Genomic DNA, 26,164 nt, shown 5'->3' with positions numbered 1-26,164 from the left:
CATGTATACCTCGGATAAGCTTCAGGGTTTCATATTATCCTGCTTGCAGAAATGTCGACCTGTCTTACAGAAGTCCTGAAGCTTCAGAGGGGGCTGACCCACTTGCATTAGAATAGTTTGCTATCTCCAAAGAGAACCTTTGCTAATTACTATTAATTTCAAGGAATATGTAAAGCCCCATTTACGCACAATTATTATTGCTCAAAATTTGCTTAAACGATGTCTTATGAGCGGTAATCGTTGCGTGTAAATGATGGACATTGATTTCTTTTGGCCGAACGATGACTTTTAGTTGAGTTTAAAATCCATTGTTCGGCCGGAGAGCTGATAGCAGGGACCGGACACAGTGTTTCTCCACGGGAGCACTGATAACATTGTAATCAGCTGCAGTCCTGCGGGAGAACAAAGGGCCGTATGCAGATAACAGACCAGCTATAGACCATACAACTCCTGGAGGCTCATTTTTGTGTGTAAATGGGGCTTAACTTTCAATGGACAGTAAACTGATGCTGTTGTGAAGGTAAAGGGCGTCACACCAAATATTGACGGGATTTACATTTCTCTCTTGTACTTTAAATGGATTTTCCAGAATCTGTGGGCAGGTAAAGGAAAAGGTTGCAAACTAAAATAAAATCAGCTGTATTCACCTTCTTAACCCTTTGAGTGGCACGCCCGGAAATTTTCCGGACGAGCTCCACTGCTCATAGCAACATAGCCCGGAAGATTTCCGGGCCATGTATCACTATGGGAGCTGCAGAGCACAATGCCACAAGCTGTGACAGTGTGCTCTGCCTGCACAGACCCACAGAGAACAAAGCAAGGGCTTTGAAAAACCAGCAGAACATATTGCCGATATGCCGGCAATCTCCTGCACTGGTTTGTTTACAGGTTGCCATAGAGACCATCGGCTTGTCAGAAGCAAGCCGATGGTCTCTGTGGCAGGGAGAGCTGGTTGTTAGCTGTCAGAGGACAGCTAGGTACTAGCTCTTACAGCAGAGATCAGAGAAAACCTCCGATCTCTGCTGTGTTAACCCTTTACATGCTGCAGTCTATGTGACTGCAGCATGTAAAGGGCTGTCACCATCGGACCCCCGGAATGTGATCAGGGGGTCCTGATGGGTCCCCTGTGGAAGTCCCCTAAAGGGACAAAAAAAAATGTAAAATAAAAAAAAAAAAGTTAAAAAATTATTAAAAAAATAATAAAAACACTTGTCTCCCTTTACTTTGTAAAAAATCAAAAATACAATCACACATGTGATATCCATGCGTCGTAATGACCCAGAGAAGGAAGGTAATACATTATTTAACCCCTTAATGACATGGCCCCTTTTTTTCTTTTTTCCCCATTTCTTTTTTTCCTCCCCCCTGTTTAAAAAATCACAACTTGTCCCGCAAAAAACAAGCCCTTATATGGCCATGTCAATGGAAAAATGAAAAAGTTATGGCTCTTGAGACGCAACTGCAAAATTAGTTGAAATTCAATCATTAGACCATTTTAAAAAACCTGCCCTGGTGGGCACGACAGGGTGGTAGGAAACCCGCCACTCAAGGGGTTAAAGGAGCCTACCATCCAGCGCAGGAGCCATTCCCCGCCTAGTACATTTTTTTTATAGTCCCATAAAATCCCTTTAAATCATTACTGTATAAATCTCACCATCAACCGAGACCCAAACAGCAGGAAACCCAATGAGACACCTTTGCAAAGGAAGGACATGCAAGCGCCTTTTATACCAAGCACCGCTGATGAGCAATTGGACGATACAATCAGACGGCTCGGCTGTTCCCATCCGAGTCTCAGTTACGTCTGTCTTTTTTGCAGTCACTATAAAACGCCACAATGTTCCTAAACGCCTTATAGATGAGCCTGTTTTGGGTGCAGATGAAGCCTCCGCTTCTCCATAACTGCTCAGGGTATCGGTTCAGGTCTCCAATACACGTCCACCCGTCTCTGCTCCACCGGGAGACGCACCATTTCGAGTGATCGCTGCGGGAGTAGAAGGAGCCGGTGGGGAGTTTGATTTTCCTGATGGTGTATACGTGCCAGGGCAGCGTACAGTTGGATTGGACCACCACTTTCGTTGGCTGCCATGTTTCCGTTAATAAATCCGTCTCCAGTTTCTGAGCCATCCAGGCTACAAAGATATCTGTTGGAACAGGACAATTCCATGAGAAAGGGCCCGGGTATAAGTATTGGTGGAGCGGAGGTGCGGAAGGGGCTACAGGGTTTTTAAAGGGTTGTACCAGAAGAGACTTTTATCACTTATGCATAAAAGTCTGATTGGTGGGGGTTTCACTGCAGAGCCCCCCACCAATCCCGAGAACATGGGTCCTGTGTACCCCTCTTCTCCTCACTGTGACATCACTACACCCCCTGCAATAAGGAGGAGGAGACTGAAAGGAGCGACGGTTACACATGCGCAGCGCCACTCTATTCATTTTCAATGGGACTGCTGGAGATAGTTGATCGCACTGAAATGAATGGAGTGGCAGCCATCGCTACACCCAGTCTGCAGGTAAGTGCCACGAGCCTGCTATGATGAGGAGAGGGGGACACGGGACCCCCATTCTCACGATCGGTAGGAGTCTCGGTGATCATGCTTTTAATCACTTATCCTATGGCTAGATGATAAAAGTCTATTCTGTGAGCCCCTTCAAGGCTTAAAGGGAATCTTCAGCTCCTATGAACGGTATAAACTAAAGTTATGAACTCATAGGAGTTAAAGCGCTGATAGTAGGGATGCCACTAGAACACTTACCTTCCTCGTTGTTGCTGCCTGCAGCCCGTGGACTACATGGGCACACAATGAAAGGGCTATGGGCGCACATAAGTAGTCTGTGGGACGCATGCAAGTTGACAGCGGAGTAATGCTGAGGAAGGTAAGTATAAAAGAGGCATCTCAGGCTTCAGCTCTTTCTAGCCCATAGAGGATGACAGATCTGAAGTAGGAGGTCACTAAGATATCTCTTGCATACGGCCATATTAGCAAGTGGTTCCCCAGTAGAGCGGGGCAGCAGGAACTTCTGGGCCTCAATGCAAAAACTGCAGCAAGGCCCCCACTTGCCAGGTGGCACATATAATACTGATGCCTTTCTATATGGCAGAGGAACATTAAAGCCCTTGAGACAACGAGACCTGAGTAAGGCTGCTTTCACATCTGCAGCGGGGATTCCATTTCTCTTTTCCACTTGGGGAATCCCCTCGCTGAACGAATCCGTCTTATGATGGAACTGAACAGCCCTGAACGGACCTCGTTGACTACAATGGGATCCGATCGGCTTCCACTCAGCATTTTACCGGAAGACAAAGCACTGCATGCGGCGCTAATGCTTCAGGTATTTTGGGCTGGATTTGCGATGGAACTTCCAAACAGAGATTCCAGCGCAGATGTGAACCCGGCCTGAGACCTCTACCTCTGCACCCCCTACGGCTACACCCGTGTACAGAGGGCTCCATAGACACGATAACAATGGGTCGATCCAAGGGCAGGACGCCAACCCATCAGGCAGCCCGCTGGGCGGTACAGTTCTTGCACTAAGTTTCTCCCGCATAGCTCCTATTCTGACTAGTAGTAGATGTGAAATACATAGGCCTGTAGAGAAAAGGAGATCATAGTGACCCTTTAACAAGCGCTGAACTATCTTGTCCATAGGTGGCAGGGGGAAGCCAATGTTCCTTCAATCCGATATTTCACACAAGGCCGGTGTCAGTTAACATGATGCATTTGTATATAAAGTCCAACAGCAAAGCCTGGACAAAGATGCCATGTTCCCAGTCCAGCCTTCCTCATCCACCAGAGCCGTGCTCATTTTAGATTTTGGACTTTTTGCATTTACTGTACTTATTATGTGCACCTTTTTGCACACTGCGCTGTATTCTGCACGCTTACCATCTTGGAAGTATTTGGATTTTGCAAAGTTCAGAAAGGATTCTCCTTGGGCCGACTGCAGTGAAGCGAGTCTTGTAGTCTCTATCCAAGGGAAGCGCAAACCTTGACAAATTCTGTACAAGCCCCACAGATCTTCTTGCCAGATGCCGGGGAGGGAGCAGTTGTAGACGTTTGGATTGTAATACAACAACTGGGCGGCTGTTTCATCAAATGGAAGACAGGATGTTAGGCTTACATAACGCATGCAGAAAACGGAGTGAGCGATCAGTCATGTAAATAGTCATTCATTAGTGCATGGCGGCCTGTGTACTGTGAATGGAGGTTGGGATGATCCCCGCTCCGCTCCGCCTCCATTCACTGAGCGAGGATTGTTCCTATGTAAAAACACAAGAACGCTTATCGCTGGAATGACCTCGACAGATCTTCCCATGTAATAGGGGCCCAAGGGGGGCTTCACATGGAACAACTTTCGTCTGAATAGTCGCTTGATAGAGCAAATGTAAGCGACAGTTGTTCCGTGCAAACATGGCCACCAACCGGGTGACGAGCGAGAATTCAGTCACTAGTCGCTTTGTTTCAGTTCACCTAAAAATAGTTGCTGGTTCAGCAGGGGCGTAGCTAAAGGCTCATGGGCCCGGGTTCAAAAGTTTATCTTGGGGCCCCCAACTTCTCTTAACCCCCTTAAGCAGAGGCGTAAAATGAAGCTCCTGGGCTCCAATGCAAAACCTGCAACAGGGCCCCAACTATAATGCCTTATTCATAGTACTGGGTTCCCTATATGGAGAAGAGAGGCCTTATGGGTTCCCTAAGGCTCCTGGGCCCGGGTGCAACCGCATCCCCTATAGTTATGCCAGTGTCTGGTTGAATAGTTATTGTCTGGTGTAAAGAGGTAATCGCTGTCTTTCAACGACTTGCCAGCAACTTTGCAGGGAGGTGTGCGATTTTTTTGGCGTGTACCTCCCACTTAAAGCTCATTGGTTCCAGAAAACACATAAACACGTGCAAGTGGTCCTCGACTGAACAGTCCTTGCTGGCCTTCGACGGACCGCTCCCTGCCGTGGCCTCTGGCTGGTTTTTCGGTCTTTGACGGACCGCTCCCTGCCGCGGCCACTGGCTGTTTTTTTGGTCTTTGACGGACCGCTCCCTGCCGCGGCCTCTGGCTGGTTTTTCGGTCTTTGACGGACCGCTCCCTGCCGCGGCCTCTGGCTGGTTTTACGGTCTTTGACGGACCGCTCCCTGCCGCGGCCTCTGGCTGGTTTTTCGGTCTTTGACGGACCGCTCCCTGCCGCGGCCTCTGGCACCGCTGAATGTTCACTCGGAGCCCACTCACATCTATGTTTGTTCAGTGGATTCGGCAACCAATGAGTTTGCGTTAGGGCGGGGGTCGAAATCGTACCATGGAACAATTCTGTTTTACATAAAGTTTTACATATAGTTTGTATTAATGATCTCGAGAATACCCACCAATCTGCTTGAACTGGTTATATTTGTAAGTCACACATAAGGCTACCTGGCCGTATAGTCTACCAGTATTAGGATATCCAAAGCCGTCTCCTGGAAATGGCGGGAAATGTGGTACAGTGTGAACGAGCCAGAATCCCTGATAGCTGTCAAAGAGCAGAACTCCTGGAAGAGAAAGCAAATGCTGAAATGTTTTCAGTTTTCACGAATCATGCTTGCTGTAAGTGAGTGGAAGCATTTCCCCCCCTGGTTCTGTCTACTTCTGTGCAGTGCTGAACCATGGGCAGTAACATATGAATATGGTGGCCATTATCTACATGACTGCTTCCCCAGCTGTTCCCCATCTCCATCCACTTCTGCGTCAAACTCATTCAGCACATGTGTAGGTGGCAAATGGGCCGGTACACCTGTGTAGTAGTGGGCAAAGTTGTGAGTTTGTAAGGAAGAACAACCAAGAGAGCGGTCAAGCGGTTAAATCATGTGACTGCTGTTGTCTTCATTTGCAGCAGGGGGCCATGAGACCAGTAAGTACCGAGGTTCTATAGCGTGCCCTGTAATAAAACACACTGTTTATAGCAGAGAGTGGCCCGCCCCTTTAAGGGTAGATGCCCACGGCAGATTTGTTGCACGAATGTCCGATACATTTGCATGGGCTTGCAGAAATCCCCGCGCTTCTTGCCAAAACAAACCCATTTAGATGAACAGAACTGATGTTCAATAGCAGAAACTTCAGTAACAGATCAGCCTCGTGTGATGGACCTCCAAGCACTTCCCATGTGGCCAGGGTCCTGGAATGAAGGGGCTGCAGTCCTGCCTTAGCGCTACAGGGCCCTTCCCAGTTTTATCCCTGCACAGTGGGCCTCCTGGCCATTCACAGACATGCCATAAATGCCTGATGGATGGTGCCCCCCTCTAGGACCCTCGCCTGCTGCAAGAAAGTGGCATTCAGGACTTCACATAACTTCAGCTGACTGACAGTTTGAATCAGCAAATTGGAGTCAAAGGTCCCCAATTCCCCAATAAATAAAGGGTCCGGAGATGACCCCCCCCCCCCCCCCCCCCACCTCACAATTGATTCTGATCTTTCCTTTACTCCGTATATTCAATCACCTGATTACTTATATCATCTGTACATGAAACATCCCCAGCATCCGTCCTCACTGTGGAGACATTAAAGACTCTGACTGTTGCCCTGATCCATTCCCACCCTGACTACTGTAACTCTCTACTGATCAGCCTTCCCTTCACTAAATTCTTTCCTCTCCAATTTATCCTGAATGCCGCAGTCAGGCTCATCTTCCTGTCCTACATTACTATCTTTACCCTGTTCCAGTCACTGTACTGGTGTCTCCACCTTGTGCCAGTCACTGCATGCAGCGTCCAAGCGGTGCGCCAAAGTGGGGGAGACCATGGCTAAACAGGTGGCTCTGTAATCTATCGGTCGCGCACAGTGGCAAAAGGGTTACTAGGGTTTGCAATTATCGACGGTGGTTTGTCACGTGATGCCAGCGTGTCTTTTCCAGGGACTCCAAGGGCTAATGATGAAATACCTGATACGAGTCCTGGTAGCTTTGATTTGCAAACTGGAGTTACGCAGTTTACTTCCGTTTTTGGAATATTCAAAACAACAAGTACAGTCCTTCGGTAATGGCAGAGGTATCGCCATTACCGTTGCTCCACAGTTCAATTTAGTACAACACAAGTTGAGTTTCAACACTTTCTCTCTATTTGCATTTAGAGGTTACTCTGTAGAATTCCCACAGTCCTAGTTATCTGAGGATGCTTTCTAGAAGGCTATTCTGCAGTTGGTGAAGTTGATTAAAAGATGGGCCGCTTTCACTTTCCCTGGCTTTACTGTTAACAGGGGCATCTACACTATTGTGTAGATGGGTCCCAAACTTTCTCCTCCACATCGCGCTTGATCAGGAAGCCTGTAAATAATTGCTTCAAGCAACGGGCAACGTTAGTCCTCTCATCCCCCCCTACCCCCGAGGAGCATCTTTTCTCACATCCTGCTCTGACAACAACCTTCTTACTACCCCCCCCTAACTCCTCCTTCACTTCCTGGCTTCTCTCCCGCACTTTCCCTTCAAACTCCTCCTAACATCCTGCCTCACCCTACTCATTTTCCGGCTTTTGGCTCTCACCCTTCCCCCTCTACCAATCAGGGATAGCATGACAAGCAGCCAATCAGCAGCCAGCTGTTGCCGAGTAGTTAGCTTAAACTTGTGGAAAAAGGGGAAAGATAGGGTCTTTCCGACGTACAGCACCCCCTATGTCTCCTAGGAGCACATAGCTAGGTGTTACAGGACTGATGATTGTGTGACTACCCTGGAGGACCTTCTGGGCCACTAGACTACACTGCTATCTCCACCCTGTGCCAATCACTGCACTACTTTCTAACTGTGCCAGTCACTACACTACCTCCAACCTGTGCCAGTCACTATACTGATGTCTCCACCTTGTGCCAGTCACTACACTGCTACCTCCAACCTGTGCCAGTCACTACACTACCTCCAACCTGTGCCAGTCAATACACTACCTCCAACCTGTGCCAGACATTACACTGCTACCACCACCCTATGCCAGTCACTACACTGCTACCTCCAATGTGTGCCAGTTACTACAATACCTGCAACGTGAGCCAGTCACTACACTGATGTCTCCCCCTTGTGCCACTCACTACACTACTACCTCCCCCCATGCCAGTCACTACACTGCTACCACCACCCTATGCCAGTCACTACACGCCTACCTCCACCCTGTGCCAGTCACTGCACTACCTCCTACCTGTGCCAGTCACTACACTGCTACCTCCACCCTGTGCCAGTCACTACACTACCTCCAACCTGTGCCATTCGCTAAACTGATGTTTCCACCTTGTGCCAGTCACTTCACTACCTCCAACCCATGCCAGTCACTACACTGCTACCACTACCCTGGGCCAGTCCCTACACTACTAAAGTAGAAATGATTAATTAGCGTAAAATGTCTATTGATTTGTATAAACTAGATGTATTACATAGCTGTAGTGATTTGACTCTGTAGTGTGCTATTACAGTAGTCCAATGTAAAGTTCCAATGCAGCCACTCTAGGGTTAAATTACATAGGTATACAGTGAAACTGAAAGTAATGTTGGTTTCTCTTCAGTCCTCCAGGACCCCCACCTCAACACTTCTGAGACAAAGGAACTTGTCTTTGCCTAACCACGTGTTGAGGAGACAAAGGCTAGTCTGTACACGGGGCCTGAGGAGGTGGGGAGGGGGGAGGAGATTCTTTATAGTTTAACCAATAAAAATAAATATACATTACGTAAAATAATATGTTATACGCCCATAAAGGGCAGGTATTATGTGTTTTAATAAAAGAAGCTCTGGGATTGGTTTTCCCCAGAACTCTCTGTAAGCTTCACACTGACACGTGTCTCCGTCTGAATTCTTCTTCCATGCGTATATCAGAGTTTTGCAATTAGGAAGCTACAGAATACCCCAGAACCTGCTGGAGAAATTCATATCCAGAGCACTACCTCCAACCGGTGCCAGTCACTATACTGATGTCTCCACCTTGTAACAGTCACTACACTGCTACCTCAACCCTGTGCCAGTCACTACACTACCTCCAACCTCTGCCAGTTACTACTCTGCTAGCACCACCCTATGCCAGTCACCACACTGATACCTCCACCCTGTGCCAGTCACTACACGTCCTCCAACCTGTGCCAGTCACTACACTGCTACCTCCACTCTATGCCAGTCACTAGACTGATACCTTCAACCTGTGCCAGTCACTACACTACCTCCAACCTGTGCCAGTTACTACACTGATGTCTCCACCTTGTGCCAGTCACTACACTACTACCTCCACCCTGTGCCAGTTACTACACTGCTAGCACCACCCTATGCCAGTCACCACACTGATACCTCCAACCTGTGCCAGTCACTACACGTCCTCCAACCGGTGCCAGTCACTACACTGCTACCTCCACTCTATGCCAGTAACTAGACTGATACCTTCAACCTGTGCCAGTCACTACACTACCTCCAACCTGTGCCAGTTACTACACTGATGTCTCCACCTTGTGCCAGTCACTACACTACTACCTCCACCCTGTGCCAGTCACTACACTGCTAGCACCACCCTATGCCAGTCACCACACTGATACCTCCACCCTGTGCCAGTCACAGCAGTATCCCACCCCATACATCCTACTACACCTGATATCTGCACATACACGGATAGCGGCTGCTGTGCGGCTCATACAGCTTTATGTATACTGCCCTGTCTATATGCAAGATGGCCGACCACTATACAAAACAAGCACGACTACCTCTGGTGTCGCTACTGTTCCTCATAGACTGTAAGCTCTTGTGTCCCCCTATTTCCTCATAGACTGTAAGCTCTTGTGTCCCCCTATTTCCTCATAGACTGTAAGCTCTTGTGTCCCCCCTATTTCCTCATAGATTGTAAGCTCTTGTGTCCCCCTATTCCCTCATAGACTGTAAGCTCTTGTTTCCCCCTATTGCCTCATAGATTGTAAGCTCTTGTGTCCCCCTATTTCCTCATAGACTGTAAGCTCTTGTTTCCCCCTATTGCCTCATAGATTGTAAGCTCTTGTGTCCCCCTATTTCCTTATAGACTGTAAGCTCTTTCAAGCAGGACCATTCTATTTGAATGGTTTTAGTGTAATGCTGTATGTAATGTCTGGTGTTATCTGTACGGCGCTGCGGAATATGTTGGCGCTATATAAAGCTTATTATTATGACCCTTTAAACCTCCCAGCAGCCCTTTGTCTGTAGACTTCTGCACAGAAGATCCTTCTTTCCTTCCGTTTGTGACGCCGATCATTGTTCTATAATAATAATAATAATAAACTTTATTTGTATAGCGCCAACATATTCCGCAGCGCTTACATAGACAGGGGAATACAGAAAGACAAAAGTACAAACATTACAGAACCACGGTTACATAGTAATCAGTTGGTGGAAACAATAGGGGTGCGGGTCCTGCTCCAACGAGCTTACATACTACAAGTAATGGGGTGATACAGAAGGTAAAGGGGGTGGAGATGTGCACGGTATGGCGGGGTGGAGAGTGAGGGATGCTATACACATAGACAATGGTCAGACATTTGGCTATGCGACGGCAGGATCGGTATGACTGCAGGAGCGGTTTATGACGGTCAGGGAGCATGTTATCAGGCGGAGTACAGAGGGGTTTGTTTAGGGAATGCGGTATGCCTCCCTGAAGAGGTGCGTTTTTAGAGCACGCCTGAAGTTCTGCGAGTCCTGGATTGCTCGGGTAGCCTTTGGTAGTGCGTTCCAGAGGACCGGTGCTGCCCTGGAGAAGTCTTGGAGTCGGGAATGAGAGGTTCAAATTAGAGGGGCGCGCAGTCTGGTTTCGTTAGCAGAGCGGAGGGGAGAGCCCGGGCTGGGTGATGGATTGAGATGAGGTAGGCGATATAGGGGGGCGCTGCGCTGTGGAGGGCTTTGTGGATGAAGGTAGCGAGTTTAAATTGAATTCTGTATGTAACGGGCAGCCAGTGCAGTGAGCGGCACAGGACAGAGGCGTCCGAGTAGCGGCTGGACAGGAAGATGAGCCTGGCTGCCGCATTCAGGATGGATTGGAGAGGGTAGAGTCTGGTGCAGGGGAGGCCGATCAGCAACGAGTTGTAATAATCGAGCCGGGAGTGGATGAGGGCAACAGTAAGCGTTTTTAACGTGTCCACAGTGAGAAAAGAGCGGATTCTTGCGATGTTCTTGAGGTGCAGCTGACATGTTCGGGCCAGAGATTGGATGTAGGGGGTAAAGGAGAGATCAGAGTCAAATATGACCCCAAGGCAGCGGGCGTGTTGTCTAGGAGTTATGGTGGCGCCACACACTGAGATGGAGATGTCAGGAGGAGGTCGGTTAGTGGAGGGTGGAAATACCAGTAAGTCAGTTTTAGAGAGGTTTAGTTTTAGGTAGAGAGAGGACATGGTGTTAGAGACAGCGGACAGACAGTTAGTGATGTTTTGGAGGAAGGGTGCAGAGATGTCACGGGCAGAGGTGTATAGCTGGGTGTCATCAGCATAGAGGGGGTATTGGAGGCCAAATCTCCTGATGGTTTGTCCAATAGGGGCTGTGTAGATGGAGAAAAGAAGGGGGCCGAGGACCGAGCCCTGGGGGACCCCAACAGCAAGGGGAAGAGGAGGGGAGGTAGAGCCAGCAAAGGAGACGCTGTTCTAGATATACTCCCACAAGTGCCCCGTTCTGGGACGTGCAGCGCCGAGGATCTGATGCGGGGCGTTTCTGTCTGTTTCTCCAGGACTTTAAGGACGAGTTGCACATTATACAATTTGTAAGAAAACACTTTTCTGCAAAGTCGACTTTTCAATGTTCAAAGTGCAGTTTCCGATGTTGATGAATTAGTGAAGCACTGAGCGGGAGCGATTCCTGGTAAAGTTACTCTAGGGCAGCGCTATACGTGTGCTGTAATAATTGAAGGAAGAGAATTATTAACCGTCCGCCTGACCCATCAATATATGTAACGGGTGTAATATCAGCCTGCTGAAGGAAGCCGCTGGATCACGCCACATAAATGTCCTCCAGTGACACTGAACATCCATGTAGCCTCGACTTTCCAGAAAGTTCCTATCGCTACTCAAAGCCTCACTGTGAAACATAAGATCACCTTTGCTAAACCTTAAAGTGAATATCTAACCCTTGAAGACTAATTTGTAAAATGGTCTAAAATTTGGCGCTAAAGAACTTCTTAGTACATTTTATAGCAGTTGGAGCTGTGGCTTGTGATATAGATCTCCAAATACCCAGAATAGACACTAGAGGGAGCTCACTGCATACTGATCATACATTGAATTCAATAATAAAACTGTTTGCAGTAAGCTCATGAGCTCCCCCTAGTGGTGGCTGCAGAATTGTATCATTTAAAGGGAATCGGCAATATTCTATAACCACCATAAACTAAGTTATGATGCTTACAGGACAGCGATCAAGGAGTCCAGGGATATACATCTAATACTTACCTGCCCACCTGTTTCCTCGATGTCACTCCTGCAAATCATTCTGTGAGCATGACTGTATTTTTTAGTCAGTGTGCCGATGTCGTAGGTGGTAATATTACGAAGAAGGATTCAGGATATGATGCAGCAGATGGAGTAACCAAACTGCAAGTGACAACAGTTGGCTGAACAGCACGTCCTCCTTAGTGTCGTTCATGTTGTTGCAACAGGCCAGTTGACTACTACCTAACCGTGTGCACACCCAGTGTCAGAATTGAGGCTGTCCTCACTTACGGATCCATTATGTGGGAATCCCTGCTTCTACCGACCCAGGCTTGTCTGAGGTTAGAAGCAAGACTCTACCATAGCTTCTCTTGATCCTTGTTCCAGTCCAGTGTACCTCACCAGGTTGGGGCAATAGTGTGGTGACTCTCTCTCCTCTTATGGCTTCTAGCAGCGTTCAGTCTCTAGTACCTCCTAACAGAGGCCATTGGCCTCTCAACACAGTCCTCTCACAGCCAGGGGGTTGCCATAATGACCTTTTATCACCTATCCATATGATAAGTGATAAAAGTCTGATGGGTGTGGGTCTCGCTGTTGACACCCCCACGATCCTGAGAACAGGGGTCCCGTCTCCCACTCCTCCTCACTGTGGGCTTACTGCAACTTCCGCAGTGAGGAGATTAAATGCAGTGATGGCTGAACATGCTGCTCCATTCATCCTCAATGGGACAAGAGCACCTGTACTCCGCTATTTCCATCAGCCCTCCTGATATATTACCATATTCAAGGAGGGTTGATGGAAATACCGTAGCGGAGTACAAGTCAGTACAAGTAGCGGAGAACATCATTTCTAAACTATGTTACTACATAGTATGTAAAGACGAAAAAAATATTATGTCCCTCTAATTCAGCCTATTACCCCCCAAAATACAATTTACACTTTGGTTTAAGTCAACAAGTAACCTGACCGAGGACTTGAACCCTGGACCCTCTGATAAAAAGTCTACCAACTGATATTTGGAATCGCCGCGTCTATAAAACGTTTATCCCACATGGTAAACGTTTCCAGAAAAAAAATACACCAAGTCAGAATTGCGCATTTTTGCTCACGCTATCTCCGAGAAAACAAGGAATAAAAAGCAATGAAAGAGTCACCTGAGCAGCAAAATAGGTACCAATAGAAGCTGTAGGACGTCCCGCCAAAAGAAGGAGCCCTCACACAGCTATCTCACTGGAAGAATAAAAAAGTTCTGGCAGTCAGAAGATGGCGGCAGAAATTTTTTTTTATTTTTTCCGCAAAATATTTTATTTTTTAAAAGTAGTAAAGCAAAAGTAAATCTGTATAAATTTGGTATTGCAGTAATAGTGCTGACCCGCAGAATACCGTTATGGCATGTGGTGTGTACCCCATGAAATCTAGACCCCCCCCCCCCCAAGGTACTGGCAGAATTGCAGTTTTTTTTCCATTTCACTCCATTTAAAATTTTTTTAAACTTTTCCACTGAGTTATAGGGTACAATAAATGTCACCATAGAAATATACTATTCATCCTGCAAAAGGCAAACCTCACACAGCTATGTAAACAGAAACATGAAAAAGGAATGATTTTTTTGAAAAACAAACATGAAAAAAAAGAGGGGCGTCCTTAAGGGGCTAAAGGGGTTTTCTGGGGCTAAAATATTGATGACCTGTGCTTAGGATAGGTCATCAATATCAGATCGGTGGGTTTCTGCCAAATAGCTATTTGAAATAGCGACTGCATTCGGGTGGGCGCTACTGCTTCTTCAGTAGATATTAGGCACAGCACCATACATTTTGCAGTGGCGAAGGATGGTAGTGCAGCGTTAAATCTGTGATAACATTTCCTGGTCGTACAGTTTATGCAAGGTAGACATTGGGGTAAACTGGTAGATGCTCATGGCTATTGGACCAAGGATGTCTGCAATAAGTACTTTCCCAGGATGGGGTCACAGACTGAAGTCATGTGACTATATCAGCCTTAAAGGGGTTTTCGAGGAAGTAAAATATTTAGAATAAGTCATGTGACTTCTTGTAAAACAATAAACCAGACTATACTCATCTCTGTCATCCCTTTCTGTGCTGTGATCCCCGGTGCTTCGGCGATCATGGTCTTTGTTCACTTCCTGGTAGCTCATGAGGGTGTCTAAGCATGTGACAGCTGCGGCCAATCACTGGCTTCAGCATTGGTAGCCAGTGATTGGCTGCAGCAGTCGCGTGCTTATATGGAATGTGACTGAGCTACTCAACAAGCAGCGGGGATCAGAGTGATGGAGGGAATGAAACCCGAAAACCAGTAGACCTTATGCCGCTAAAGGCGGATTGTAACTTACCCTTGGAGTGCCCTCTTGTGAAGGAGCTGTTCATACCCGGGGGGGAGTCATTATATAACAGATATCCGCTGTCGTTTCTCTGTGGGAATGGAAAGAAAGTAAGACTGAGACAAAAGATGCAATGATGGATGTCAGGAAATGTTACATATTCTCACATTCACATTAAAAAGGGAGTTTGATAACTTTCACCCACTAGAATAAACTTTGTAGAACACGCAAAATGCCAAGTGGGGAGGTAAAAAAAAACAGGCTGTTGCTTCCCGGTGAAACCAAATCTATTATTCCATGTTCTCATTGATATACAGGTGTGATAATGGGGACCTTGTTCTTCAGTGGATCTCACTTATTTTAGCAGGGTTACTTGGACAGAGATGTGCTGCAGTTCCCTACACAGTGGGTAGACAGAAGGTCCAAAGAGACATTGTTCCCGCCAGGGCTGGCTCCACCTTGGCATGGGCCCTTGGGCAACAGAGTTGAAAATCCTGCACTGGGACAGGAGGCGCGGTCTCCCAATCCGGGATAGGCTTAGGGGACTTACTTGAGGTTGCCGACACGGCCACATCTCTTTAGGGATAGACCACATTGTGCCCCTCTTCTCCCGGTGGCCCCATTGCCAGTATGGCTGGACATTTTGATGGGCATGTTGATAGCGAAGGTGCAGATTGCAGAATTCGTATCATGGAAGCCATTGATTGATCTCACCATCCTGCTGCATGTTGAATGGGGTTTTCCATGGAAAATACTCTTAATGAACTATCCTCAGGATTGGTCATCAGTAGTGGGTCGGCTGAGATCTGTCGCTCTGGACCTTCACCGATCAGCTGATTGTGCATCCACTGACAGAACCACGAATACATTGGGGTTGGAGCGGAAGACACTGCTCCGACCCCTGTGCAGTTGCTGGAGATCGTAATTGCCATCTGGTGTGCCATTGATTTTAATAACGAGTGCCGACCACAACATAGGGGTCCAGCTTTCGGTCCGACCCCGGTGTATCCCACATCTGACAGCCAGCGCTGCCGGGAAAACCCCTTTAACTGCTTTATTGGAGTACGCAGGAGGTCAACGCTTAGCATCTGGGTACCAGGAATCTTCCTCTGCTTTGTTTTTTACCTCTCACGCCACACTAGGCTTCAACTCTGGTCTAGCTGTCTCCTCTCTGTAGTGGCCATACATTATCCTGCTGGAAGCCGCCATGAGAGGAACACATGTGGCTGCAGGATGTCCTGAACATATCGCTGAGCTGTCATTGTTCCATATACCACTACTAGGGGGGACCGACTGTCCTATGGGATGGCCCTCCAGACCATCACACCAGGAGGGGGCAGTGTGACACTCCACAGCAAAGGCAGGATTGGGGCGCTCACCCCAAGGCCTCCAGACACAAACACGGCTTTTGTCAGCGTGCAAACTAAACCTGGATACGTTGCTGAAGACAACCCGGTTCCTCTCCGTAGCGTCCAGTTTCATCGTTCGCGACAACCCTGCGAACGGAGGCGATGGTGGGTGTCAAAGGCCACATACGTAATAGTGGCTGTGAGACCAAATGTCCTTCAGCCAAGCGCCTGGAAATAGTTCCAACAGACACAGGAACCTGTACCAATGGCGCCATCTATCTCAATCTGCTCATGCTTGTCAGACGATCAGATGATCCTCTCTACTGGTGGTCTATAGGGGGCATCCTGAGCCCAGTCACCTTGTGTGCCCCCATCCATTGGTCCTAACACCTCCTAACCGCCTGGTCAGACGCTTCTCTCTACTGGTGGCCTGTAGGGGGCGTACTGAGCCCGGTCACCTTGTGTGCCCTCACACATCCACTGGTTCCCACCTCCTAACAAGCCGGTTCAGACACTTCTCTCTACTGGTGGTCTGTCGGGGGTCCTAAGTCCGGTCGCCTTGTGTGCCCTCATACATCCACTGGTCCCAACACCTTCTAACAGTCTGTTCAGACGCTCCTCTCTACTGGTGGTCTGTAGGGGGCGTCCTGAGCCTGGTCACCTTGTGTGCCCTCACACATCCATTGGTTCCAAACCTCCTAACAGTCCGGTGAGACACTCCTCTCTACTGGTGGCCTGTAGGGGGCGTCCTGAGCCCGGTCACCTTGTGTGCCCTCATCCACTGGTCCGAACACCTCCTGAAACTCTCGTCAGACGCTCCTCTCTACTGGTGGTCTGTAGGGGGTGTCCTGAGCCCGGTCACCTTATGTGCCCTCATCCACTGGTCCCAACACCTCCTAACAGTCTGGTCAGACGCTCCTCTCTACTGGTGGTCTGTAGGGGGTGTCCTGAGCCCGGTCACCTTATGTGCCCTCATCCACTGGTCCCAACACCTCCTAACAGTCTGGTCAGAACGGCCAGTGGGGGACAATTGATCGATTAACCATCCAGCTTCTCACATCCTAATAATGCGCCCCTCTCAGACTCTGGTAATGGGGTCTCGTCTCTGCGTCGTAGGGGCGTCTAGTGGTCAACAAGCTCTACACAAGTGGAAGAAGAGGCCACTACACAAGGAGCCTCCGAGAGCCTTTTATAAGCCAAGGGGGAAACCACTTTTAGGAGGAGGTGACAAGACCGTCCATCTAATCATGACTCTCATCATTTACATATCTGCCTGAGATGGAACCGCATGCCCATTTTACAGGAAATGACAACTTCTGCTATAGGTGGGAAAGAGTGTAGTCCCAGGCAGGGGCGGAATTATAGGGGATGCAGAGGCCTCTCATCTCCATATACGGTAGGGAGCCCGGTACTATGAATGAAGTATTATAGTTGGGGCCCTGTTACAGATTTTGCATTGGGGCCCAGGAGCTTCAAGTTACGCCTCTGAGCGCCCAGGATATCTGCCCCACCATGTACATTGTGTTTTACACCGCTGACCATATGCCATGCCTCTGCTTGCTATTGGGACGCCCCGGCCCGAGTATTTAGAGCTTCCCATAACATAATAAATAGGTAGAGGGTGAAGTCTGCACTCACGTTATAGGACCGGTAGAGCTGCTGCAGCACTCGTCCCACGGCCCCCTCGGTCGTGTTGATGAGGAATTTGCTGACTTGCCAGCCTTGTGTTTTCGAGTCGAGATACAAGTAGTCCAGTCCGGATCCGTGAGTCTCATTGATCATATGCTGCGGTAACTTATACACCACGAACCTATGAAATACAAAAGAGATTTGGTGAACGGGACGTGAAAAAGAGGCATAAAAGGGAAAAAAGTGTAAATCATGGCCTCAGATGTCGGACTGGTGGAGTTCGTGATCAGCAGCTCTCCGCAGAACGCACGAACGCCTTTGGCGCTGCTCAGATATTTCTGTTACATAATGGGGCTTATTTATGAAGCTCATATTTGTGCCAGAATTACGATATATTTACATTTGATTTGCGCCAAAAAGAATGGAAATTTGCAAATGGCTCTGCCAGTCTTACGAATGTGGGCGTGGCCTCTATGGGTCAGATGTTTTCGACATATTTAAGAAACTGAATGTCAGAAAACAAGCATAAAACTTGGTCTATAAAGTGAAGGTAACGGTTTAGCACAGGCTATGGCGCATCCAAGCTATTTTGGAGAATCCCATTATTTTTGGCGCTCGCAGTGCTCTTACATAAACTTTCCAAACATTTTTAGGATATAAGTGAAACAACAGCCTTTTACGGCTCTGAATGCGAACGCTCGGCGCGCTCTCTGGGGTAAATGAGCTTGAACAAATTCACATTTTGTCGCATCGACATTATTTTTGGCGCATCTACATTATTTTTGGCGCATCTCCTCCATTGATTATTTCCTGGCTGCACGCATCTCTTTTGTAAACGTTATACATTTTTGGCGCATCTATCAGTTTTGCAGGACTTCTAATTATTCACCTCATTAAGGGCTTCTACCCGCTAGCGTTTTTTTTTAACGCTGTGATATCGCTGTGTTTTTTTCAACGGGACTTTCTAATGTTAAAATTGCATCGCACAAAAATCGCAAATTTTTGCTTTTGCGATTTTTGTGCGATGCAACTTTAACATTAAAAAGTCCCATTGAAAAAAGCACAGCGATATCGCAGCGTTAAAAAAAACGCTAGCGGGTAGAAGCCCTTACAAGCGCCATTCACCTCTTTTAGAAATATGATTACAACTGTCGGGAACTTGTATAAAGTTACGCTGTTGGTAAATGAGCCCCAATATTCTATACACACCTGATTACTGTGTTCCCATAATGTCATGTCCGTCAGTCATGTGATCGCTGCAGCCAATCATTAGCTTCAGTGGTCATGTATGTATAAACAATGTGTGGCTTCTGAGGTTGGTGATTAGCGGCAAGGGTCACGCGAGTGATGAATGGCTCTCACACTGGCATTAGGGTCAGTTCAGGTGAGGCCACTGTCACACCGGCGTTAAGGTTGGTTCAGGTGAGGCTGCTGTCATACTGGCGTTAGGGTCAGTTCAGGTGAGGCTGCTCTCACACCGGTGTTAGGGTCAGTTCAGGTGAGGCTGCTGTCACACTGGCATTAGTGTCAGTTCAGGTGAGGCTGCTGTCATACTGGAGTTAGGGTCAGTTCAGATGAGGCTGCTGTCACACCGGCATTAGGGTCAGTTCAGGTGAGACTCCTGTCACACCGGTGTTAGGGTCAGTTTAGGTGAGGCAGCTCTCACACCAGTGTTAGGGTCAGTTCAGGTGAGGCTGGTCTCACACCGGCATTAAGGTCAGTTCATGTGAGACTCCTGTCACACCGGTGTTTGGGTCAGTTCAGGTGAGGTTGCTGTCACACTGGTATTAGGGTCAGTTCAGTTGAGGCTGCTGTCACACCAGTGTTAGGGTCAGTTCAGGAGAGGCTCCTGTCACACCAGTGTTAGGGTCAGTTCAGGTGAGGCAGCTCTCACACCAGTGTTAGGGTCAGTTCAGGTGAGGCAGCTCTCACACCAGTGTTAGGGCTCCTTTCCACTGGCGAGATAATCGTGCGTTTTCAGTGCGATGCGAGAGTGTGAGCTCTCGCAGGAAAGTCCTGCACATGTTGTTCTATGACAACCTTTCCATTAGCGATGTTTAAGGGCAAGCTGCGATGCGAGGATTAAAAATCGCAGCAGAGGGATTGTTTCAGCGTTCAGGTGAGGCTGCTCTCACACTATCATTAAGGTCAGTTCAGATGAGGCAGCTCTCACACCGGTGTTAGGGTCAGTTCAGGTGAGACTCCTGTCACACCGGTGTTAGGGTCAGTTCAGGTGAGACTCCTGTCACACCGGTGTTAGGGTCAGTTCAGGTGAGGCAGCTCTCACACCGGTGTTAGGGTCAGTTCAGGTGAGGCTGCCCTCAGACCTGCGTTAGGGTCAGTTCAGGGACTCTTTCTGATTCATTTTTGGAGGAACGGCTGACTTTACATGCAATAGTCAATGGGGCCCGTTCGGCGCTGTTCAGTTTCGTCATAAGACAGATCCATTTGGACGGAGGATTCACCTTTCCTCCTCCTCGAAAGGAGCAGGAAAATGGAACCCGCGTCGCTGATGTGAAAGCGGACAAACTGATGTAGAACGGAAAAAAACTTAATTATTTTCTCCATTGATTTCAGTTGGGTTTCAAAAAAACGGTCTTTGTTTGCTTCCATTCCGTTAGATTTCCGTTTTTTAGACAGAAAAATAACGCTGCAGACTGCGCTATTCTCCCGTCTAAAAGAAGGAAACCTGATGGAATGGAGGCAAACTGGGGCCTTTCTTGTTTGCTTTTGGCTTATTTGTAACCCTGCTGCAATCAACGAGGGACAAAGGGGTTCCGTTTTATTTCCAGTTTGTATCCTCTAAACCCGGAGCAGAGACCCTGAAGGGACCCCGCAGGGTGGAGCCACCAGTGATACATTTCTTGTAATATTACCATTTATAAAGAGCCTATCTGGGTTTTACTCCCATAGAGACAGACCCACTGCCACCCCTAGCAACCAATCACATCCCAGCTTTTATTTTCCTTAAGGACGTTTGAAAATGAGAGAAGCGATCTGATTGGCTGCTGCGGTCACCTGACGGTTTAGCGTGTATATTCAAATACATCTTTATTTATAAGAGCAGCGTCGCGCAGAGTGAGAACGAGGCTTGGCACCCGGAAGTCCCCCTCCCGCATGTGTGCATGATGGCGGGGATCCCACCGGACAACTGGCGGCCGTCCGCCGTCACCCTGGACACCAGCATGGGCCCCATCACGGTGGAGCTGTACTGGGAGCATGCCCCCCTCACGTGCCGGAACTTCGCGGAGCTCTCCCGCCGCGGCTACTATAACGGCACCAAGTTCCACCGCATCATCAAGGACTTCATGGTGCAGGGCGGAGACCCGACGGGCACCGGGCGCGGCGGCGGCTCCATCTATGACGGGAAGCACTTCGCAGACGAGCTGCACCCGGAGCTGAAGTTCACCGGCGCCGGGATCCTCGCTATGGCCAACGCCGGGCCAGACACGAACGGCAGCCAGTTCTTCCTGACGCTCGCCCCGTCGCAGTGGCTGGACGCCAAGCACACCATCTTCGGGCGAGTGTGCCAGGGCCTGGGGACCCTCAACCGGCTGGGCATGGTGGAGACGGACAGCCAGGACCGGCCGCTGGACGAGGTCAAGATCCTGCGGGCCAATCCGCAGGGCTGAGGGGTGCGGACCCCTGAACACTGTGCGGACCCCTGAACACTGTGCGGACCCCAACAAACTGTGCGGACCCCTGAACACTGTGCGGGCCCCAACAAACTGCGGACATGTCTGCCCCCCTTATACTCCAAGGACTGTTCAGTACGGATGTAACTAGACCCCCCCCAGTACTGTGCAGATGTGTCCGGACCCTCCAAATGTGCGGACCCCAACAAACTGTGCAAACCCCAACAAACTGTGCGGACCCCAACAAACTGCGGACATGTCTGCCCCCCTTATACTCCAAGGACTGTTCAGTACGGATGTATCTAGACCCCCCAAATGTGCGGACCCCCCGAATACTGCCCAGACTGTAACGTACTGTGTAATTCGGACCCCCTTATACAACAAGGACTGATCAGTACGGACATTCCAGACCCCTTACACAGAGCAGACTGATCAGTACGGATGTGTCTGGACCCCCAATGTACTGGGCGGACCCCAACATACTGCACAGACTTGTCCGGACCCCCTTATACAACAAGGACTGATCAGTACGGACATGTCTGGACCCCCAAAGTACTGTGCGGACCCCAACATACTGCACAGATGTGTCCGAACCCCCTTATACAACAAGGACTGATCAGTACGGATTTGTCTGGACCCCCAAAGTACTGTGCGGACCCCAACATACTGCACAGACTTGTCCGGACCCCCTTATACTCCAAGGACCCTTCTGCACAGATGTGTCTGGACCCCAACATACTCTCTGGACGCGTCTGAACCCCGATGCGACGCGTTGGGGGCCTCCTTCTCCTTTCTGGCCTGTCCCGCCCCCCGGACCCCTCATACGTTGTGGACGATTTTGCTAATATTTTACTTTTTCTATTCATTGTGTTTTGTAGCAATAAAGTTTTGTTTTTTTCATTAAAACTGAGCACCGATCGTCGTCCCGTCACTTCATGTGCGTTCAGCGGCTGGTGCCGCCTGACGAACTTTTTGGAATTCTTCTATTGCTGACCTTTATCCTCAGGATTGGTCAGCAACAGATGATCGTCGGGGGTCCACCACTTGGGATCCCCGCCATGGCCTGCTGCTTCCTGGCACTGCTGTCACTATGGCCCGCGCAGGAGCAGATGGCACTGACCGTCGCTTGGCAGAGGGGTTGGCGGGCACAGAACATTAAAGGCAATACCACTCTGCCAATCTGGCTGCTGCAATGCGGTGTATAATCTGCACTGCAATGACAGCCGTGCTGGGGGTCCGCTGATCAGTGGGGGTCCTGCGCTGCAGCCGCTGCTGATCATCATAGGATAGCTCATCAACACCACCCCCCACCCCCCCTTTCCCCGACAAGCCTTTTAGAGGGACCAGACGTTCAAGTCATCGTCCATCCACAGCATAGGGGATAACGTGCTGATCAGTGGGGGTCTCACCGCTGATCTCTAATACAGGACTCCTGTCACTGTGGGGGTCTCACCGCTGATCTCTAATACAGGACTCCTGTCACTGTGGGGGTCGCTGTGAATGGAGCACTGGCTGAGAACGTGCGGTCAGCGCTCCATTCATTTCAAGGGGGCTGACTGAAATACCCGAGCGGGCACCACTCGCCCATCCCTGCAGTCCCATTGGAAGTGAATGAGGTGCTAATATGATCAGCGCTCCATTCAGCCATCTCCTCACGGCAGGGGGTGCAGGAACCGCACAGTGAGGGGGAGTGGGGGTCTCAATGGTGAGACCCCCATCGATCAGAAGTTATCCCCTATCTTGTGGATGGAGGACGACCTGCAGTTGGGATGTTTATAACCCTTTGCTCAGATCTGATATATATTAGCGCCGGCGGGACGCGTCTCCCGCTGATCTGCGCCATTTAGGGTTCACATGGGGCAGATGTGCTGCAGAATGTCCGTGCGGACCCCCAGGAAACTCCATGGCATTTACAGGGGCTGCAAAGTGGAGGAGATTTTGAAAGTCTCGTTCACTAGCCGCGGAAATCATCTGCACAAAAGCCGCGTGGAAACTGACATGTGGCGCAAATTCAGTTCCGCAGCGTGTCAATTATATCGCCGTCCCAATTAGGGTGGGAATTCCGTACAGGAATATGCGATAAACCCGCAACAAGTGGTCTGAGTTTTGGGGCAGACGCTGCTGACATCCCGCCATACAGACACCAGTGGTAGCTTGATAAACAGGGTGCTGCGACAGCTACACGACGCTGATTGAGGTGTTTAGCAGAGGAGGGCGAATATATGTGCCCATCTGATCAGCGGAGAGAGACGAGCGGCTGCCGGCGCCCCTGATTGTTCTCAGGGCAGGTAGGGAGGGACAATTGTGTGACAACAGAGATCTGAATGTTCGAGCATCTTGGAATATTTTAGTGTAATGAGCGAGGAGCTGCTGACGGTCCGCACCTTGTCCCACTTGTCGAGGAGCTGCTGATAGTCCGCACCTTGTCCCACTTGCCGCACCTTGTCCCACTTGTGGAGGAGCTGCTGACAGTCCGCACCTTGTCCCACTTGTCGGCTGTACATCACATTCTTCATCTTATGTTCTTTCACCTCGCATTGACTCTTTGCTTCCCCATTTCCTTGCTTACCCCCCATCCCTCCCCGTTCTACCAGTCCTTCCAGCTACACTCGGAGCGCTGCGTCGCCGTCACCAGTGAGGCCTCCGTTCTTCCTTCTATAGCCGGGATGCGTCTCCGTTGAGGTTGATTCCCACAAGCAAGGTTCTTGCAAGAGTTTTATGCGCTGCGAGACGCTCTAAGCTCGCACTGGGACAGACCGCATTGTCTTCCATGGTCTATTTCGTGTGATTTTTCTATTGCAGCGATGATACAAGATAGAAAAGTAGCTTCTATCTTTCTGTTAAGTGCTTGAACCGGCCACAGAGCTCCAGTGAGCGCCGCTGCCACTTTATTCCCAACACAGCGCCGTACATTGTATAGTGGTGATGCCTGGTATAGCAGCTCCATCTCGCTCATTTGTAGGGAGTGACTTGCTCTCAGGCCATGTGACCGATAAATGTGACATCACATGTCTGAGAAGAGACCGCAGTGCTCATGCGAGCGTCACAACCTCTTCCGAAAGCTGATCGGTGGGGAGCCGCAACTAGGATGTTATTAATAGTTGAGTCCAGGAAAAAGGTAAACAGACCCTTAGGTGTCATTCAGATGGCTGAAACGTACTGCAAATCCCAGTGGTGCGTCTAATGACTCATTCATCGCCTCCCCGGGGTCCAAGACATTAAAATGTGGCCATAAGAATAATGCGTCATGGAGAGAGGCGGTCCACGTTTTAGGGTGTATTCCCACCATACGTATCGGTGGCTCCTTAATTATCTATGTCGTTAGTGTTTTGGTGGGGGAATTGTAATTCCTGAAACAGGGCTGTAGGATGGTTTCAGAGAGCGTGGGGGTCCCAGAGGTCAGACCCTCATGATCACACCTCATCAATATGGAAGCCTATGGGCAGAAAACCCCTTGAATGGTAAATCTGGTGCATGCTCAGACCCGCAGATCAGTTGAGTGCTCATCACCTACCAGTCTACTGGATCTCCAGCTTCATTTCGACAAGCGATTTCGCACGTAACACGAGAAACGGCAAACATACAAATCACAAAGAACGCCCGCAGCCCCGACATCTTCTCTCTGAATGATTCATACATTGCTGTGAAGGAGAAGTCCCCTCGTCTCTGATCCTCTTCAGAGAGGAAGTAACATCATGTGATCGGTGTCATCGACCCTATGTGCAAAGTTATGTAGCAGCCGGGATCACCGGAACGATTCCAGGAGCCTCTTGTCGCTAGACGACCTACAAGTCCGACTGCCCCATATATACACTCTTGTCAAATCACTCCGGCCCCCAGAAGAAGTTGTCATTCTGCAACCAAGCCCGTCCTGCAGTTCCATCTCAGGCAGATCTGTAATGATGAGTTGTGGTGATTAGATGGACGGTCTTGTCACCGGAGGCCCTAAAACTGGTTCCCCCTTGGCCTATAAGAGGCTCTCGGAGGCTCCTTGTGTGTATTGGATTTCACATTTTGGGATAAGCCCTTTTACTGTTCATATTCCAGATGTAATACAAGCTATCCTGAGGGTTCAGCAGTGGGATGCGCTCCTCTGGCTCATATATAGTCATAGATTGACACATTTCAAGTGTGACCTGGAACTCCATTAGGAACCCTCCATATATGGACCGGCTCACCTTGTAGCATAGTAAAAGAGCACATTGAAGGTTGGGTTGCCACAATAAAAACAAGTGCCGAACCTCAAATCGCTCCATATTCACAACCCAAAATGAGCAATATGTAACCATTGTCCCAATGCCTATGAATGAATGACAGGTGAGAGGCGCGGAGCGCGGTACTGCAGGGACAGGTAGTCGACATTACAAGTTGAGGTCAGGGCAGGTGGGTTCTTGAGTAAAGAGTCAGGCAGGCAGCATTTAGATAAATCCTGGTCAAGGTAAGGACAGGAGAAGATGGGAAAGCTGGGAGTCAATCAAAACTAATATCATTGAGGGAAGCGGTACCTTAAATAACTAGGAGACGGTCCGGATTGGATGGGAATGGGAAAGTTGGGTGTATGTGCACCTTATGAGAAGTACAGTGTGTAGAGGAGATGGTGCGGTATCTTACACAGAGGGCGCTGAAAATGCTGAGGGCTACAAATGGTGGGAGGAGAACGAGAAGAAAACTGCCGACCGCAGGCAGCGGGTGTTACAGTCCTACTACTACTGGCTGGTTGTTTTGGAGCGTCACAACAGCAGATCCAATATATACCAGTCTTTGGATAATGTACACATGACTACTGTCAGGAAGAGGGAGAGGTTGGGGCCACTCATGGACTACAGGGTGAGCTGCATGTGCAGGGAATGCAGCTGCATTGAC

At 49.2% G+C, this 26,164-nt stretch overlaps 2 protein-coding genes across 2 annotated transcripts; one reads left to right on the top strand and one right to left on the bottom strand.

Annotated features, from left to right (window-relative positions):
- Window positions 1–1,709: 1,709 nt before the first annotated feature.
- Window positions 1,710–24,986, bottom strand: DNASE2B (deoxyribonuclease 2 beta). Its single transcript, XM_066597854.1, has 6 exons — window positions 24,816–24,986; window positions 17,676–17,847; window positions 14,701–14,779; window positions 5,352–5,513; window positions 3,888–4,085; window positions 1,710–2,144 (listed from the first exon to the last, which is right to left on the bottom strand). The coding sequence occupies exons 1-6, from the start codon at window positions 24,938–24,940 to the stop codon at window positions 1,795–1,797; spliced, it is 1,086 nt and encodes a 361-aa protein (XP_066453951.1). The 5' UTR covers window positions 24,941–24,986; the 3' UTR covers window positions 1,710–1,794.
- On the top strand, window positions 20,751–22,211 carry PPIL1 (peptidylprolyl isomerase like 1). Its single transcript, XM_066597855.1, has one exon. The coding sequence runs from the start codon at window positions 20,792–20,794 to the stop codon at window positions 21,296–21,298; it is 507 nt and encodes a 168-aa protein (XP_066453952.1). The 5' UTR covers window positions 20,751–20,791; the 3' UTR covers window positions 21,299–22,211.
- Window positions 24,987–26,164: the final 1,178 nt, after the last annotated feature.

This window comes from Eleutherodactylus coqui, chromosome 3 (genome assembly GCF_035609145.1).
Source record: "Eleutherodactylus coqui strain aEleCoq1 chromosome 3, aEleCoq1.hap1, whole genome shotgun sequence".
NCBI classification, from domain to species: Eukaryota; Metazoa; Chordata; class Amphibia; order Anura; family Eleutherodactylidae; genus Eleutherodactylus; species Eleutherodactylus coqui.
The sequence above is the reverse complement of the archived record's forward strand: the minus strand, read 5'-3'. Positions and strand labels throughout refer to the sequence as shown.

Excerpts from the sequence above, each read along its gene's own strand:
- PPIL1 (XM_066597855.1), top strand. The coding sequence starts at position 20,792 with ATGATGGCGGGGATCCCACCGGACAACTGGCGGCCGTCCGCCGTCACC.
- DNASE2B (XM_066597854.1), bottom strand. The coding sequence starts at position 24,940 with ATGTATGAATCATTCAGAGAGAAGATGTCGGGGCTGCGGGCGTTCTTT. Across the intron at positions 17,848-24,815 it reads GCTGGAGATCCAGTAGACTG|GTTCGTGGTGTATAAGTTAC; the intron begins GTAGGTGATGAG and ends TGTATTTCATAG. Across the intron at positions 14,780-17,675 it reads AGCTCTACCGGTCCTATAAC|AGAAACGACAGCGGATATCT; the intron begins GTGAGTGCAGAC and ends CCATTCCCACAG.